At 40.4% G+C, this 18,875-nt stretch overlaps 1 protein-coding gene across 1 annotated transcript in view; it reads right to left on the bottom strand.

Annotated features, from left to right (window-relative positions):
• CCDC102B (coiled-coil domain containing 102B) overlaps positions 1-18,875 on the bottom strand; it is a 341,519-nt gene that overhangs the window by 217,737 nt on the left and 104,907 nt on the right. The window contains exon 6 of the mRNA XM_007066708.4: positions 4,483-4,692. Coding sequence (XP_007066770.2) covers positions 4,483-4,692 — 210 coding nt within the window. The remainder of the gene's footprint in view (positions 1-4,482; positions 4,693-18,875) is intronic.

Genomic DNA, 18,875 nt, shown 5'->3' with positions numbered 1-18,875 from the left:
CAGTGTCAATCCTCTGTCCAGCCGGCATTCTCCCCAAAGAGCTCTCCTTCTCAGTTTTCTCTGAAGGACATGTTACAAATGCTTCTTTTCCCGTCTCTTTCTTTCTGCTTCTCTCTGCCTGCTTCTTGGCTGTTTCTGGCAGATAGACACACAGCTGCAAGCAAATCAATCCCCAGCTGTCCTGTGCTTGCATTCAGTCTAGTTTTTGTGCAGTGGCATTTGTTGTCAACCCCCAGGATGTTTTCCATTTTATCAGCTACCACTAAATCAAATGACCATTAATTGTTCCTCATTTATCCTGAATTGAAAGCAACCAGCACACTCAGCAGCTGCAAAGACAACATGTACTACAACAATATGACTACACTACGTGGCTTTTAGTGACATGGCTGTTCCGCTACAGCCATGCTGCTAAAAGGCATGCTAAAAGGAGAGAGCTCTTCTGCCGACAAAAAAAATCCATTCCTCATGAGCAGCAGCGGCTTTGTCGGCAGGAGAGTGTTCCTGCTGACAAAGCGCTGTTCACACCGGCGCTTTTCGTCGGTAAAACTTTTGTCGTTCGGGGGATGTGTGTTTTTTTTTTAACAGCCCTGAATGACAAAAGTTTTGCTGACAAAGTGCCAGTGTAGACAAAGCCTAACTAAGGCCATGACTGCACTAGAAAGCTTTCAGCTGTGCCACTGTAAGCTCTCTAGTATAGTCACTCTAAGTCGATGGGAGAGAGCACTCTTGTTGACTTAATTAATCTACTCCCAATGAGCGGTGGTAGCTATGTTTGAGGAAGAAGCTCTCAAACAGATATAGCGCTGTCCACACCCGTGCTTAGATCAGTGTAACTTATATTGCTCAGGGGGGTGGCTTATTCATACTCCTGAGTGACATAAGTTATACCGACATAAGTGGTAGCACAGATATAGCCTAAGAAAAGCAGATGCTGCAAGGATTCAGCGTCACAGTGATAGGTAGTAAGAAAAGAACTGAGGAATGGTTGGATCTACTCCACCTTTTATGCCCTCGGATGGGAGTGGGGACAGCCCAGATGGACACTGCTGATCAAAAGGATCTCATCTCGTGTTCAGAAAATGCATGAACACCAAGAATTCATGTGGTTGAATAACTATTTGATACACCGTAACATATTTTCTCATATATGCGTATATTTGACCAGCGGTCTCTTCGAAATCTCAAATTGCTTTTCTTATAAAGGAATATCTTATATACTTATTGGTTCAAATAAATACCAGTCTAAAAGAATTTTAAAGGAAGGTTCATAGTTGTTACAGATATGGCAATTTCCTGCACTATCCTTGAAAAATCTTATTGAATTAAATTTAAGTAGCTTTGGAATCCATTGTATTAAAAATGCAAAGTTGATGTATTATTGTGAAATTGTATGTAACTTTCTTTGTGAGGAGATATGACCAGTGTAAACGCTGGGAAGTGTTATGAGCATCAAAGAACTATTTGAAATAGATGTGATGAAATGGTAGTTCTTCAGGTAGTAATCAGTGGCTCAACAGGTAGTGATCAATGGCTCCATGTCTAGCTGGCAGCCGGTATCAAACGGAGTGCCCCAAGGGTCCGTCCTGGGGCCGGTTTTGTTCAGTATCTTTATTAATGATCTGGAGGATGGCGTGGATTGCACCCTCAGCAAGTTTGCAGATGACACTAAACTGGGAGGAGAGGTAAATATGCTAGAGGGTAGGGATAAGATACAGAGGGACCTAGACAAATTAGAGGATTGGGCCAAAAGAAATCTGATGAGGTTCAACAAGGACAAGTGCAGAGTCCTGCACTTAGGACGGAAGAATCCCATGCACTGCTACAGACTGGAGACCGAGTGGCTAGGCAGAAGTTCTGCAGAAAAGGACCTAGGGGTTACAGTGGACAAGAAGCTGGATATGAGTCAACGGTGTGCCTTTGTTGCCAAGAAGCTAACGGCATTTTGGGTTATATAAGTAGGAGCATTGCCAGCAGATCGAGGGACGTGATCATTCCCCTCTATTCAGCATTGGTGAGGCCTCATCTGGAGTACTGTGTCCAGTTTTCGGCCTCACACTAGAAGAAGGATGTGGAAAAATTGGAAAGAGTCCAGCGGAGGGCAACAAAAATTATTAGGGGGCTGGAGCACATGACTTATGAGGAGAGGCTGATGGAGCTGGGATTATATAGTCTGCAGAAGAGAAGAATGAGGGGGGGATTTGATAGCTGCTTTCAACTACCTGAAAGGGGGATCCAAAGAGGATGGATCTAGACTGTTCTCAGTGATGCCAGATTATAGAACAAAGAGTAATGGTCTCAAGTTGCAGTGGGGGAGGTTTAGGTTGGATATTATGGAAGAAAAATGACTAGGGGGGTGGTAAAGCACTGGAATGTGTTACCAAGGGAAGTGGTGGAATCTCCTTCCTTAGAGGTTCATAGAATCATAGAATATCAGGGTTGGAAAGGACCTCAGGAGGTTATCTAGTCCAACCCCCTGCTCAAAGCAGGACAAATCCCCAACTAAATCATCCCAGACAGTGCTTTGTCAAGCCTGACCTTAAAAACTTCTAAGGAAGGAGATTCCACCACCTCCCTAGGTAACGCATTCCAGTGTTTCACCACCCTCCTAGTGAAAAAGTTTTTCCTAATATCCAACCTAAACCTCCCCCACTGCTACTTGAGACCATTACTCCTTGTTCTATCATCAGCTACCACTGAGAACAGTCTAGATCCATCCTCTTTGGAACCCCCTTTCAGGTAGTTGAAAGCAGCTATCAAATCCCCCCTCATTCTTCTCTTCTGCAGACTAAACAATCCCAGTTCCTTCAGCCTCTCCTCATAAGTCATGTGTTCCAGTCCCCTAATCATTTTTGTTGCCCTCCGCTGGATGCTTTCCAATTTTTCCATATCCTTCTTGTAGTGTGGGGCCCAAAACTGGACACTGTACTCCAGATGAGGCCTCACCAATGTCGAATAGAGGGGAACGATCACGTCCCTCGATCTGCTGGCAATGCCCCTACATATACATCCAAAAATGCCATTGGTCTCCTTGGCAACAAGGGCACACTGTTGACTCATATCCTCATATTCTCGTCCACTGTAACCCATAGGTCCTTTGCTGCAGAACTGCTGCCTAGTCATTTGGTCCCCTTGTCTGTAGCAGTGCATGGGATTCTTCAGTCCTAAGTGCAGGACTCTGCACTTGTTCTTGTTGAACCTCATCAGATTTCTTTTGGCCCAACCCTCTAATTTGTCTAGGTCCCTCTGTATCCTATCTCTACCCTCCAGCGTATCTACCTCTCCTCCCAGTTTAGTGTCATCTGCAAGGTTTTTAAGGTCAGGCTTGACAAAGCCCTGGCTGGGATGATTTAGTTGGGGATTAGGTCTTGCTTTGAGCAGGGGGTTAGACTAGATGATCTCCTGAGGTCCCTTCCAACCCTATGATTCTATGAACTGGTAACCACAGAAGAAAAACAAACAAACCTGTATGAGGTTTGAAGGACTGATCACCTACCAGAGCTCCAGGCTGGAGTTGGGGGTGTTCTCTGCTAACTTTATTAACAGGCATGTAGGTTCTTTTATTGTTTTTATAATGTTTTCTCTGTAATACTTGCACCTTAGGAATAAATGTGTTTGCTTAGAAAGGGCTCTTTGGTAACTTAACTGTGGGTAACTATGCTGTTTATAGCATCTGGGGAGAAAGCAAAGCACAGACTCTGGCCTATTTAGGCAGTCTGACTTGCCGTGTAAGCAGGAAACTGAGCAGACTAGAAAAACCCCAGTCAGGATAGAGAGAAATGTGAGTCTCTGCCCAAGAGAGGTGATGGATGGGAAGCTGGAAGCCTGAGTGTGGATGCCATTGGTAGACCACGGAGAGGGAATAGAGATGCACCTGTCCTGAACTGTGAGAATAGTGTGGAAAGATATTTTAGGAAGATAAGATATAAGCAGTTTGTTGTTCTTTAGAAACCCAGACTCCTCCTGGAAAATGAGCTATTGCAGTATTATAGTTTCAAAGAATGAACTATATATGATATTTGAATACTGAACAAGGTAAATTGAATAGGAGACCAGTAATTTGAAGTTCTGTAAAAGAGAGTTTACATGAAAGAAAGTCTAGTATGGAAATATTTACTATGATTTTGCTTGTCATATTTCAGTTTGAAAAAGTTAATAGCTATAGCAACTATGCAGAAAAATCATTGTCATTGTTATACTTTATAGAATGACTACATCCATCAGAGCCTTTTTTCAAAGAACATGCCATCCATTCAAAATAAAATTAAACGATACATTAGGGCCCCTAATCCTGCAAACACTTAACTTCATGCACTACTTGATGCATGTACGAATCCCTTTGACTTGAATAGGAATACTCCTGTGTGTAATGTTACACAGATGCATCAATGTTTCCAGGATCAGTGACTATTTTAAATCTGTGCTGATGGCTGAGAACTTCCTTGAAACAAGTTTGGATCTACTACCAAGTAAAGTCCATACCTTATTTTTTTCCACTAGTTCATCTTGTGCTGTCTTGAAATCAGAACCCAAGTTACTTGATAGCAGTTTATTTCTCTTATCCAGAAGGTCCTGAATTTCTTTCACCTGGGACTTCAACCTTCTATTCTCTCTTTCCAGACTTTGCTTTTCTGTTTCAAATATCTCTCTCTTTCCCCACTCAAAGGTATTCTCAGACTGTAGTCTCTCCAGCTGAAAAAGAGAACAAAATATTGCTAAAATCTCTTTTTTTCTGGGTGAGGTTAAAGGGTTAGCCAGCCAGCACACCCTACAGAGGTTTCATGAACACCCTGGAAAAAGTCAACCTGATACATAATTTAACAGTTTTGCAGGATTCATAAATGTTTTAAAAATGTGAACATGGAAAATAAAAACATACAAGTGAAACTACAGTTCTTTATTTTTCTGTAGTTTTATCTTTACATTCATAAAGCACAAGTCAGACTTCAAAAGGGGCAGTGTTAACCACTGTAAATTATTGTTTTTAACTTGTTCCATTCTCTATTGTACATAGATTAATACTCTTAAAAATCAAGAAAAAGGATTTTTTTTAAACACAAGACAGAGCCAGTTTTGCACACCATCTCTTTAAAAGTGCCAGAGCCCACTTTTCACCCCATGAGGAAAAAACCCATTTTCCATCCTAATTTTATTGTACACTGTTTTTAATTTTAAAGGAATGGAATGAAGTGTTTTGGAACTAAGACAATTAATAATGGATGAACATAAGCAGTTTTTTATTACTGTTACTCAGTTAAGGCTCTGCATGAATTGCAGGATGCTTGTCAAAAAATTGCAGTTGAGTTGGGGACAAACCATGGAAAATTGTGGAAAAGTAATAATGGACCTTAATATTTGCAGTAATAAAGTGCATTGTTATTTTTACACAAATTTCTGCTGTCAGCTGCCCGGGGCTAAGAGCACGGGTCTGAGGCTTAGATTGGCTGCCCAGGGTTGAGAGAGGGGGTTCCTGCTCTCAGCCCTTGGGTGGCTGGGGATCCCACTGCCAGGTACATGCACAGAGAGGCTCCTGCTGTCAAAATTGCAGTGGAAGCCTAATATTGCAGAATCTGCAATATCGCACGTTATGTAGGGCTTTCTACTCAATGGATTATTTTGTTAGTACTGAGAGCCTGCTGCACTGAGGAGATACTGCTTTAACACTTGGCTTTACTGGAGAAGTTTTAAATTGTAACTTCAGTACTAGAGCCAACTACCTGGGTAACCAGAGCAACTTGTTTCTTGGGTTAATACTCATTAGTACTGGAATGAGAATGGTCTTTTGCAATCCAACTTAGAACATGCCATGACCTTAGTTCAACAGAGTCAGGCTTTTTTGAATGCTGATCAGTGCATTACTAAGGGGAGTGAAATTAAGTATCATCAACAACAACAACAAACATTTGTATCATCAACAACAACAACAAAACATTAAATGATGGAGAATGAATATCTAAAAAGTGATTTTATTTACTCAAAGACAGGTAGATGGAGGTTATGCCAAGGGTGTATCAAATGCTCTCAAGATTTTAAAGGAAAAGCTGTGGTCAAATGTATTGATTTTTGTACCAGAAATCAGATAACAGGCACTTATCAAAAGCTTTAAATAGGTTAGAAATGGTCAAAAATGAGAGAATCCAGCAACTTGAACCAAAAAAAGGACAGGAGGAGAATTCCATCAACAGCAGAAAAGTTTTAAATAAAATGATGTGAACTTTGTTACTTGCAGTTTTGTGAAGACCAGAACCAATTATTTGATAAAATTATATGGTCTGACAACTGTGAAAGGCTATAAGGCATCACTAGCTTTTACTGCAGAAAAAGGCTGTACAAGCCAGCAAGGATTTAGAAAGAAATCAGACAGTCTTATTTTAGATTTACTTTTCGCAGGCACAGCCTAGTTTTATTTTAAAATCCCTCTGTGGAAAACATAAAAAACAATCATATTCAAGGAGAATGGTGTAGTAGATGAAGGCATTCACAGCATCAGAGACAGAATAATTCAGAAACTTTTAGTTTCAGAAATGGTGTTACTTGGGTAAATCAAATTACAGGCTTGTTTGTCCCCCGCCCCAAAATCATTAGTAACTATACAAGCAAATTAAGATTAGAGCAGAATTAATCATGGGTTATATAGTTTTTCCATTTCTAGTTCACAGACGCCTCAATCCTACTAAGACTTATAAATATGATTAATTTTACTACTGAGAGTAGTAGTCTACTCTACTGTGGGACTACTCACAGGTCAGTAGTAAAAATGTCATTATCTTCTGTCTGAAAATGTACATACAGCACTAAACCCACCATATCAGCTGGTATTATTTAACCATTTCTTGCAACTAAACCCAAACTCCATTCCCTTGTGGAATTTCCTTGAAATTAATGACAGGTTTCAGAGTAACAGCCGTGTTCGTCTGTATTCGCAAAAAGAAAAGGAGTACTTGTGGCACCTTAGAGACTAACCAATTTATTTGAGCATAAGCTTTCATGAGCTACAGCTCACTTCATCTGTATTTTCCACAGTATGCATCCGATGAAGTGAGCTGTAGCTCACGAAAGCTTATGCTCAAATAAATTGGTTAGTCTCTAAGGTGCCACAAGTACTCCTTTTCTTTTTTCTTGAAATTAATGGGCATCCAGACAATCACAAGGGTCAGCCCACCTGGTGCAACTGCAGGATCTGGGCCTATCTCTGTAGTCTCCACAGAGATCCCAGAGATTAAATGGGCATGGGCACTGATCAATGTCTCCTTTGTAGAAAGAGACCCTCCATTCCAGGGCATGGGGCCTTGCTTGGGCATTGTGGACCAACTTGTATTGTGACTCCCTATCTGATGTCACTTCTGTAGCTAAATAGTGCACCTTTATCAGAACTAGAGTCACATTGAAAAAAAAGGTTTAAACTATTAAAAAAAAAATTAGGATGTCAACATCATGCTATGGGTTCCACAGACGTGGAAAGTACTGGAACTGAACAGACAGCTAGGAATGGTCAAAGATTCATTGTAGTGTTAAGGCACTTCTCATGAGACACAGAGTAAAACCGGATCAGGGAGCACCAGTACAGAATTGTGCAGTTTTACATTCAATTGACTCCTTATCTTTTTCCCTGTTAACCCTATTAGGGCTGTATTAGGAGTCAGCAGCTCATTTGCCCCTTGGGGTATGTCTACACAAGCAAAGAAAAAACAGTGGCTGGCCCATACCAGCTGACTTGGGCTCACAGGGCTTGGGCTGTCACACTGCTGTTGTAGACTTATGGGCTTGGGATGGAGCCCTGAGCTCTGGGACCCTCCCACTCACAGGGTCCTATAGCCCAGGCTCCAACCTGACCTCACCGTCTACACAGCATTGAAACAGTCCAAGCCCTGCAAGCCTGAGTCAGCTGGCACAGGCCAGCCAGAGGTGTCTAGTTGCTGTGTAAAATATCCAAAATGACAATCATGGGTTCACAGGCAAACAGATATATATTTAGTGGGGGTAATATGACAGAAATTGAAATGTTTATTTTATAAAAGCTTCCCTCAAAAACTGGGGCCTATCCTTCTGACCTGGCTACAATCCAATCTCTGGGTTAGATAGTCAAAAGAGTAGTAAGTCTAAGTACTGCTTGTGCTGAACTAAAGATAGACCAGTCTTTGCTAATGTTCCTCATATCCAAAAGCAGACATTATCAATGAGGCATTCTGGTGATCTCACTTGTATTTTAGTTGCCCTATTTAATGACATTTTACACCCTTAGGGTGTGTGCTCAAGTAATGGGCACAAGATCTGATTTGTAACTCAAGGGAAGAAGATGCCAGGAGAGGGATGAAAGAACAGGCAAGTCAATTTATAAACCACTGATAGAGCCATGTATCAAAATGAGACTAGGCAAATGAGAAAGGAAAATATTAACAACCTTTGCCTTACTAAATAAAAGTCTATTATGATTCTCAAAAGGAGAATGGATCTGTGTTCTTGATTAGCCAAAAGGCAAAGAATTTACAGTAGTAATCTTTAGGCTTTTGGTAAACTTCTAATATAACATCCTTTCCCTGACTCCTTGTCCTCCAACCGCCTCCTGCAGAAACTTAACTTCGTAATAAAAGGTGAAAATTCCAAGAATTTTCCTTCCTTTCTTTTGGGTTCCAATAAATTGCCCCTACATTACATTGTATAGTTACAATGAATTTTAAAGGACGGTGAAGGGGCTTCTTGAAAATCTAGTAAGAACAGAATCATAGGTTTCCGGCTATTTGTTCCGGTAACAAATTAACATTTGCCTACAATGATCTCAATGTTTTTTGACTGATGTCTGAACAGTTTTGGCCAATATTTTTTACCACAAAAACAAACAATTTAGGGGAAAGAAGTTTTAAACCAGTGCTTCAGGCCTTTACCTGGGATATGGGAGGCCTGGATTCAATCCCCCCCTTCTATCTGATGTGGAACAGGGATTTGAACTTGAATGTCCCACAAACCAACGGAATGCCCTAGCCACTGACATATTGTATGATCTGGTGGGGCAGTCAGTCAGTCTCTCTGTGTATAAATAATTAAGTCATTGCAGCAGGGTTTTGAGCTTGGAGCTGCCTCTTACATCGTAGGTGAGTGCCATAACAACCAGGCTACAGAGTAAGTCATTTTCACTCATTCTCTCTCTAGCCCAATGACTATTTATTGTCATTATGAATGACTATGAATTGCCAGTATGATCCAAAATTGATTTTTTTTAATTTGCCAACTTTTTGCAATTTTAGAATTCCGTTTGACCTAACCCATTTTTTTCTGAACTCCGGGAAAACTGAAAAATCAGTGAATCTACTAGCTCTACTTTGGCCCCATAGTTTAGGAAGCAGCTATTCAGGTGGCAAAGAGAACCAGCGAAGACTTTTGAGAACTACTGTTGGAAATAGGTGGGCTGCCCATGCCCAGAAGTTATTCTGAGGATAACTAGACAAGCCCAAATATATTGGGCAATGCCTGCAGAAGAAATCTACAGGCTGCTTTCCCTTATAGGAATTTTCATGGATATGTTTTCAGTTTCTGGATCTGAATCAACCTAAACAAAATATCCAAAATAAAACCATGAGCTAAGGAACAAGCCTACTGGGGGGAAATTTGTGAATTGAAAAGCCATGGGAAACAAATTTACAGGCAAGGAGATTAGTTGAATGCATGTGAATTAAAGCTGTTGGTCACATGTCTTTTGACCTAACCACTGAAGTTGGTGTTAACCTACTGCAGGGATTATGGAATGAGTACAGTTAGTCTACTGAAGCTTGAAACCACTTTTTTGCTTTTGATTGTGGTCTGTTAAAGCCATATCAATAAAGAAAATCTTCAGTATCCCTTTTCTCAATATCATCTTTCCCAATTCCCAGATTTTTGCTGGAAAAATAAAGGGTTTAGCACCCCATTCTTTAGATAAACTTATGGGATGCCAAATCTGTCATTCTTCTCCAACCAGCTGCAGACACTAAAACATTAGTCTTGAGGGAAAACCATATAGCATTACTATGGGCTAGATGTTAGAATAATGTAACCTCCACCAAAAACTGAGTTTCTCACACAGGACTTGGGTTCAAACACAGTGCTGATGTTAAAGTGCTGTACCCTAGGGAAGTATAAAGCCCTGCAAGTAATAACATAGTTAAGTCAAAAAGCAAACCAAAATTACTTCCAATGATTTCAGTGTCTCAACCACCATTATGAATCCACATTTGGTTGCTCTGTTTGACTACGCAGCCAATAATAAGGCTATTACTTTATACATTGAGATTCCTTGACCATGAAGAGTACTGTATACATTAACATCTTTCCTACTCAATTGGCTTAAGATGCTTTTTGAGCAAAGCTCATAAACCTTAAATCTCTGTAAGCCTTCACAGGTGGAGTTCACGCATACCATTATTTATAAGAATATATTTTGTTTCAAGAAACATACAAAATACTCAAATGCTTTTTGCACTGCACATCTATTACGTAAATTCAAGGATTCTCACACTTAAGTACCTTAAAAGATGCTATTAGAAATCTGATATTCTTGCCTACATATCCCCCCCCCCCGCCCCCCGACACACACAAATCTATTCTAATGATAAGATGAGCCCTAAATCCAAAGCTTCTCTACTCAATAGGCTACACTATAATCCATGAACTCCCAATTTGGGGCTTCAAAATACCAAATCCAAACTTTTCCAAATTCAACTCTGTTCCAATTCTTCTGTAACAGTGATAGTTCTCTCTCCTGCCATCCATCTCCACCCTCTGACAAACAGGGGCTAGGGACACCATTCCTTATCCATCCTAGCTAATAGCCATCAATAGACTTAGCCTCCATGAATTTATCCAGTTCTCTTTTAAACCCTGTTATAGTGCTAGCCTTCACAACCTCCTCCGGAAAGGAGTTGTGTACTCCGATACAAACTCAAATCTTGATCAGAAGTTTAGGTTTGAGGCCATCTCTAGGGATATTCTACTAGATCATTAAAGGATCACAAAAAGCCACACAACACTTGAGAAATATTGATTGTCATACCACAAAAAAGCAACACAGTTCATTGAACAATCTGAGTAAAAATTTGATCCTTGCACTTGAAGACTACAAAGAGGAGAGTTCCTCTTCAGACCCTGATGGAGGCACTTTTAAATGACACTCATATGTGGACATGTTTTTCAAGAGTTCAGCATCCACAATCAGGGTCAGATTTTTAAACCATCTTAGTTCCCATTTAGGCACCAAAGTGAGTTGACTAGATATTTCACAGTGATGTGGAATGTTTTGAAATTCAGGTTTCAACTATGAGCACAGAGTACTTGAAAATGTAGTCCATAATATTTAAAGCCTTTTGTTACACAGCTATAGCTGTTTTATGAGCAATAATAACATTACATCTAAACACTGGTCATCAAAACAAACAGGAATCCAGGCCTAGAGGGAGTTCAGACAAATATGCTACTTCATGAAAGGATGTATATGAAAAAGGAAATAACTGAAATTAACACTTGCACTGGGATTCAGTGCGACATGAACGGCTCATGCAAATCATAATGCAGTTAGCTGTGTGAACTCTGTTTCCCCCTAAAAAGGAAAACTTGCTTGTTCTATGCATAGATGTGAAAAGCCTGACAACTTAGTCTGACCTAGGAAACTCCCTTCCCAAATCGAACCTTCTCTCCACAAAACTCACTCAACTCTCAGAAAAACACATGATTGTAGCTTGCCACACTTCTCCCCTTCTGCCATATGTATACTGGTACCCTTGTTAGAGCTTAAAATTAGAGCTGAACTGCTCCTCCACATGTATAGTTTTCAGGGAACTAACAAAGGAAACCCATTTCCCAACTCCATAGAAAACATCTTAAAGGAGGAGCAGAAGCCCAACTGCTCAACAGCAATGGGACTAACAATGCTCCTCCACTGCTTCTTTAAAGTCTATTTACCAGGTTGAGGTGCCACAGAATACAACAATCAAATTGGAAACCCCTGATCTGGGGTCTTCCTTTTAGCTTAGCATAAAAACAAGATACAGTAAATTGCCTGTACCATGTAGTAACCAAAAATAGCACAGTAATCTGAAATAATGGCCCAAAGCATTGCAACATTGCAAAAAGCCTGTAGTATTTTGGATTACTACTACAGAACATGGTAGTATTTCGGATTACTACTACAGAACATGGTAGTATTTCTTATTAAGGGTGGAGCAGATGGCAGGTCTAGAGAAGGATTCTCCAGAACTGCTGATGCTAAGCAGGTCAGGGGACCTCTCACCTGAATGTTTTCAGCAGAAGTATGAAAGGAAGTGGGATTTCTTTGCTGACCTCTCAAGATCCGGATCGTGGATAGAGAGCTAGTCAGTCACCTCATGAAACACTGAGGATACATTGGTTGGCCTTTCCCAGTGCTGACAAAAAGGATTACAGGATGTCAGGAGCCAATCCTGTAGGATGTAGGAGAGCTAGTCACATGAATTAAAAGCCATCTAAACCTCTGTCAAATGAATTTAATCCACATGAAGCAAGAAAGCTGGGTGTCCCATAACTCTAGTTACAGTCTATCTGAGATTGCTCTAATTGTCTGAATGAAATTCAAAGAAATTGTCATGCCTAGGTCTGAAGTTATGAAAATTTAAGTATCATCTGCTAACTAAAAACCCAAAGGCATCTTGCTTTTTAAAATAAATATTTACCAAGAAAATTTCAGTGAGAACTACAATACATGCACATAGATGACTTGGAATCCAAGATGACCCTAAGGTTATGTGCACACTGCAATTAGACACCTGCAGCTGGCCCATTCCAGCTGACTTGGGCTTGTGGGGCTTGGGCTAAGGGGCTGTGATGTAGATATTTGAGACTGGACTGAAGCCAGAGCTCTGGAAACCTCCCACATTGCAGGGTCCTGGAACCCGTGCTCCAGCCCGAACCTGAATGTCTACACCACAATGAAACAGCCCCTTAGCTCCAGCCCCGCAAACTTGAGTCAGCTGGCACAGGCCAACCATGGGTTTTTAATTACAGTGTAGACATACACTCAAGAGTCCTAACAGAACCATCTGCCTAAAAAGCTGACTCAAACTCCAAGAGAGCAAATTCATATTTCTGCACTGATGTCTTACGCTAATCAATTCATCCTTGGCTGGATTCAAGTAGAGCAAGTTACAAAGCCATCCAAGACTGAATTTGAGTCAAACAGACAGAAAGGAGACTACCAAGTGAAGCTCTGATCTATAAAATATATTTAATTATTATCTGCACTTCTGTGAAATCTCAATTCATAGCTGCTATGTTGACAGACTTCACATTGTGCTCCTATTATGTGTTATTGATTAATGCAACAAGTCTTTGTTAGAAGGCTACCAGACATCGATTTGTGGATCTGCCAATATGAAATTTGTACATTGCTAGTCACCTTTCTTGCTATACAAAACAAAAACAACAGCACCTAAGATTTTTTTCAAGTTGTGATAATACTTTTTATTTATTTTTATACACCTAATACCTTAAGGCCTCTAGATACCATCACAAAGAGACACTAAAATATAATCTATCATTGACAGGCAATTGGGTAACATTCAACGTATTACTAATAAATCATAACCCTAGCTCCTCCAAATTTCAATACTACTCATTCTTCCAAGTAACCTTCAGAGCGCTGGGAAATCTTTACTGGCTTTTTGTTCTATTGGATTATTCCAACACAATAAAAAGGAATCCCTGGCACCTATTTTATATACCATCTTCCACGCAACAGTCTCAAAGTTGTATTTAAGAATGAATCCTGACAATCCTGTGAGCTAGATTGGCATTAACCTAATTTTACAGATGGGGCAAATGAAGCAGAGAGAAATTAAATGGCTTCCTCAACTCTGTGACTCAGCTGGAAATAGGAATAAAACTTCTACCTCCCAATCTTGTGGTCTGATCATAAGACTTTTCCTTTCCACTTAAAAACAAAATTAAAAGCAATGCTGGAGGAGATAGGACACATTTATATGAAAGTAATGTATGTATTACCAAGGGTACTTTTGATACAAAATCATTTCTTATTCATAGTATAAGTAATACAGATATTTACAAGTCCCCAAAGAGAGAGTTACTAGTAGCATTATTTTTCTACATTAATTGTTCCAGTGTAAAAATATTCACTGTATGTCTTACATTTGAAACAGAGGAGCACAACGTTTATCTTCTTACAAAGCGGAAGATAGGAAGTATGGTTATGTTAAAGGAGATAGATAGGTGTAGTCATCTATACAAGCATAAAGTAAAAAATGTCAATAACATTGGTGATATGCACAAGTTTTTGTTTTTCTGTTTTTTTGAATTGGGCATTTTAAAAATACTTCAGTTTATAGCTGTGTTTATGAATGCATGTTCTCTATTTAGTTTACAGATACCAGCATATTTATTTGTAATCAGGTTTGATTAATAACAAACTGGAAAGGCAGTTTTCATTTAAAATTATCAATAGAAGAGGGTTAATACTCCATAGGTAATGTGTGTTATTTAAATAAATCATACTGTAATAACAGAACTCTCTGAAAAGGCTTTCCCCACTGTCTCATTGTCCTGGATTGGAATATTGTGGGTATGAGGAGGCACAGAGGACTTACTGATGTGCAACCTAGTTCTGGGGAAAGCTGCTAAAATGAAAGCTGTAAGAAAAACTGTCTGGCTACTTACTTGTACTTACATTTGGCAATGAGGTAGGTCAGTCCCACTTGTACCAAACAGCTCTTCATCTTTGCTTATGGTTCACACAGCAGTACCAGATCAAAACCAGTTCATATGATATCAGCACTATCATTTACTATCAACTCCAGTTCTCTGACTAGCTGGGTGAATCTGCAGCACTGCAGATGTCATGGTACCGCATGGTTCTATACATTCCTGTATGCTTTTTCTTAAGGAAACAACCCATATAAATTCAGCTATTTATCTTATAAATTAGTTTCACCTATTGGACCAGACATGGAATTAAAACATACCATAATGTCTAACTGATACCATAACAGTAGTAATGTATTGCTGCTTAAATGCTATCAAAGAGAGACCTGGGCATGCTATGTTAGCAATTAATTACATTTTAGTATGTAGTAAATAGAAGTACTGAACAGTAGGGATACAAATTAGTTTCAGAGATCTCTATTCATTAGCATTCTACACAGAGATGATTCTGAAGATGCAGTGTTATATTATCCCCCTCTTCAAATACGAAATAAAGAAGTCCACATTGGAAAAGCATCATTCGAGAATGCTTTTTTTTTTTTAATTCACTACCACCCTCAAGCCCTCCTTGCTATGTCCTTTCTCGACCCCTGTGGATCAAAACTATCATTTCACTTCTCAATTATTGCAACCTCCTTCCTTCCTCTTTGGCCTTGACAAATGCAATCTTGCCTCACTGATATCCCCTCAGAACACTGCTAAAAAGGTCATTTTCTTAGACTGTCACTCTGACCATGTCACCCCCTGCGTGGGCTGCCCCTTCTTTATACTATCAAACATAATCTGCTTGTATTTGCCTTCAAGGCCCTTCATGGGCAATCCCCACCCTAACTGCATCTCTCTCGTTCACTACTGAGCTGTTAATACTCGCCTCCAGTCAGCCCATGATGCCAGTATCCACTTACTACTTGTTAAATTTTCAAACACTTTGTGCTTTCTCCCATGCTGCCCAGCATGCTTGGAAGATGCTCCCCGTAAACCTCTGCAAAACTACCTCACTATCCACCTTCAACCATTCCCCATAATCCTCCTCAAAACTCTCCTTTGTTGTGTGGTGCCTACAAAAACTTAACTGTTAGACTGCCAGTGTTCAGAGACAAGTATCTATCATGCTGACCACTATTTTTGCATTGCTTCCTTGTACTCCCGCATTCTGTGTATTTATAGCCATCTTTTGTCTCTTGTCATATTCAGATTGAAGGTTCCGTGGAGTGGGGACTATCTTTTTGTTCTGTGTTTTTATAACACTTAAAATAGGAAGGCCCTGGTCCATGACTGGGGCTTCTGGATGCCATGATAAAACAAATAATATATAATACTGAAAAAAATATGGTATTTATATTCTTAGTGAAAGCTTCAAGTAAAATATTTGCAAACACACCCTCATTCACCTTTTGATCCTAGCATCTGCACCGTTAATGTTACATTTTGACAATAGATAGGTAAACCATGGAGTTAAGCAAAAATCAGAAAGTTGAATTAAGTTAAGAAGAGCAAACCAAATCTGAAATACTTAATGATCCCTTTCATATCTCTTTGGGTTGAAAATCTTGTAAGATTATGCTCTGTCATAAAGCATCCAGGACTGCTGGGTTTCAGACCAGCAGCAAGTGCCATAAAAACAGCCTCTCTAATTCAGTGCTTCATTTTCCAGGGAAAATTAAATGCAGTGGCCCCGACAATTTTAAAAGTTAACCAAAACTGATCTGAAATCCAGGAAAAGGTTCAGGTTTAGAGTTAGTTTTGGACAAAGATTTTGAGTTGTTCTTATTTTATCTGAACAAAGTCACCAAATTCCTGTTTTCCTCTTGTGAGCTACATTTGTTCTGGGGAAAAGGGAAAGATCATATAACTGAGGCAACGGTCTTAAAAAAACATTACTCATGCCATGGGCCTCTTCAGATTGGCTCTTTACTAATTTCAGTGAGACAAGTATGCTCCACTTTACTCCCCTAATCCTCTCATTTAGATGGCAGGGCCTGTCCCTAGAGCATCCCTTGGGGCAATGTTTCTCAACCTTTTTGATAACAGGAACTGGCTTGCTGCCTTCCTAACCTGTGTCAGGTATGGCTTAGGACATACCTGATTTGTGTGAGCCTGCACACAGCCACCTGGGACTGAAAACACAGCCAAGGAGGGGATGTGGTGCAGATCTATCATGGCTACACCTCCTTTCTGTTACACAAAGGGGGAGAAAGGAGTGTTATGGGAATCGTATCAAATCTGCATAAGTGGAAGGTGAGCTTTGTACTGGGATGATCCTCCTTGCACCAGTTAAATGGACTTTAGAGCTAAACAGTGCTAGCAGTGCTGCATAAGGAAGATGTACCATAAAAAACAACAGCATTTAGATTATGTTTTTGGAAGTGCTCTATTGGAATACTTTTCCATATATGGAAAAAGTATTTTCCCCTAGTTTTCCAGAGGATTTTCCATGGAAGGAGATATGCTGTTGCAAGTGTTTAGAATAACAATACATTAGAGTGTCTGAGCCCTGGTCTACACTATGAGTTTAGGTCGAATTTAGCAGCGTTAAGTCGATTTAACCCTGCACCTGTCCACACGACCAAGCCTGTTTTGTTGACTTAAAGGGCTCTTAAAATAGATTTCTGTACTCCTCCCTGGAGAGGGGAGTAGCGCTAAAATCGATCTCGCTGGGTCGACTTTTGGGTAGTGTGGATGCAATTCGACAGTATTGGCCTCCGGGAGCTATCCCAGAGTACTCCATTGTGACCGTTCTGGACAGCACTTTCAACTCAGATGCACTGGCCAGGTAGACAGGAAAAGCCCCAGGAACTTTTGAATTTCATTTCCTGTTTGGCCAGCGTGGTGAGCTGATCGGCACAGGTGACCATGCAGAGTTCATCAGCACGGGTGACCATGGAGTCCCAGAATCACAAAAGAGCTCCAGCATGGACCGAACGGGAGGTACTGAATCTGATCGCTGTATGGGGAGAGGTTGCAGAGTGGTAGCCGTGTTAGTCTGTATCAGCAAAACCAACAAGGAGTCCTTGTGGCACCTTAGAGACTAACAAATGTATTTGGGCATAAGCTTTCGTGGACTAGAACCCACTTCATCGGATACATGGAGTGAAAATACAGGAGCAGGTACAAATACATGAAAGGATGGGGGGTTGCTTTACCAAGTGTGAGGTCAGTCTAAAGAGATAATTCACTTAACAGCAGGATTCCAAGGGAGGAAAAATAACTTTTGAAGTGGTAATGAGAGTGGTCCATTTCAGACAGTTGACAAGAAGGTGTGAGTAACAGTAGGGACAAATTAGTATTGGGGAAATTAAGTTTATGTTTTGTAATGACCCAACCACTCCCAGTCACTATTCAGGCCTAATCTGATGGTATCCAGTTTGCAAATTAATTCCAGTTCTGCAGCTTCATGTTGGAGTCTGTTTTTGAAGTTTTTTTGTTGAAGAATTTCCACTTTTAGGTCTGTTATTGAGTGACCAGGGAGATTGAAGTGTTATCCTACTGGTTTTTGAATGTTATGATTCCTGATGTCAGATTTGTGTCCATTTATTTTTTTGCGTAGAGACTGTCCAATTTGGCCAATGTACATGGCAGAGGGGCATTGCTGGCACATGATGGCATATATCACATTGGTAGATGTGCAGGTGAATGAGCCCTTGATGGTGTGGCTGATGTAGTTAGGTCCTATGATGGTGTCCCTGGAATAGATATGTGGACACAGTTGGCACTGGGGTTTGTAGCAGGGTTTGGTTCCTGGGTTGGTGTTTTTGTTGTGTGGTGCGTAGTTGCTGGTGAGTATTTGCCTCAGATGGGGGGGCTGTCTGTAAGCGAGGACTGGTCTGTCTCCCAAGGTCTGTGAGAGTGAGGGATCGTCCTTCAGGACAGGTTGTAGACCCTTGATGATGCGCTGGAGAAGTTTTAGTTGAGGGCTGTAGGTGACGGCTAGTGGAGTTCTATTATTTTCTTTGTTGGGCCTGTCTTGTAGTAGGTGACTTCTTGGTGCCCTTCTGGCTCTGTCAATCTGTTTCTGCACTTCAGCAGGTGGGTATGTAGTTTTATGAATGCTTGATAGAGATTTTGTAGGTGTTTGTGTCTGTCTGAGGGATTGGAGCAAATGCAGTTGTATCTTAACTCCATTCCTAAAGACAAAATGCCAATATATTTGCCAAAATCTC

This window comes from Chelonia mydas, chromosome 2 (assembly GCF_015237465.2).
Source record: "Chelonia mydas isolate rCheMyd1 chromosome 2, rCheMyd1.pri.v2, whole genome shotgun sequence".
NCBI classification, from domain to species: Eukaryota; Metazoa; Chordata; order Testudines; family Cheloniidae; genus Chelonia; species Chelonia mydas.
Note: the sequence above shows the minus strand (reverse complement) of the source record. Positions and strands in the feature narration are given on the sequence as shown.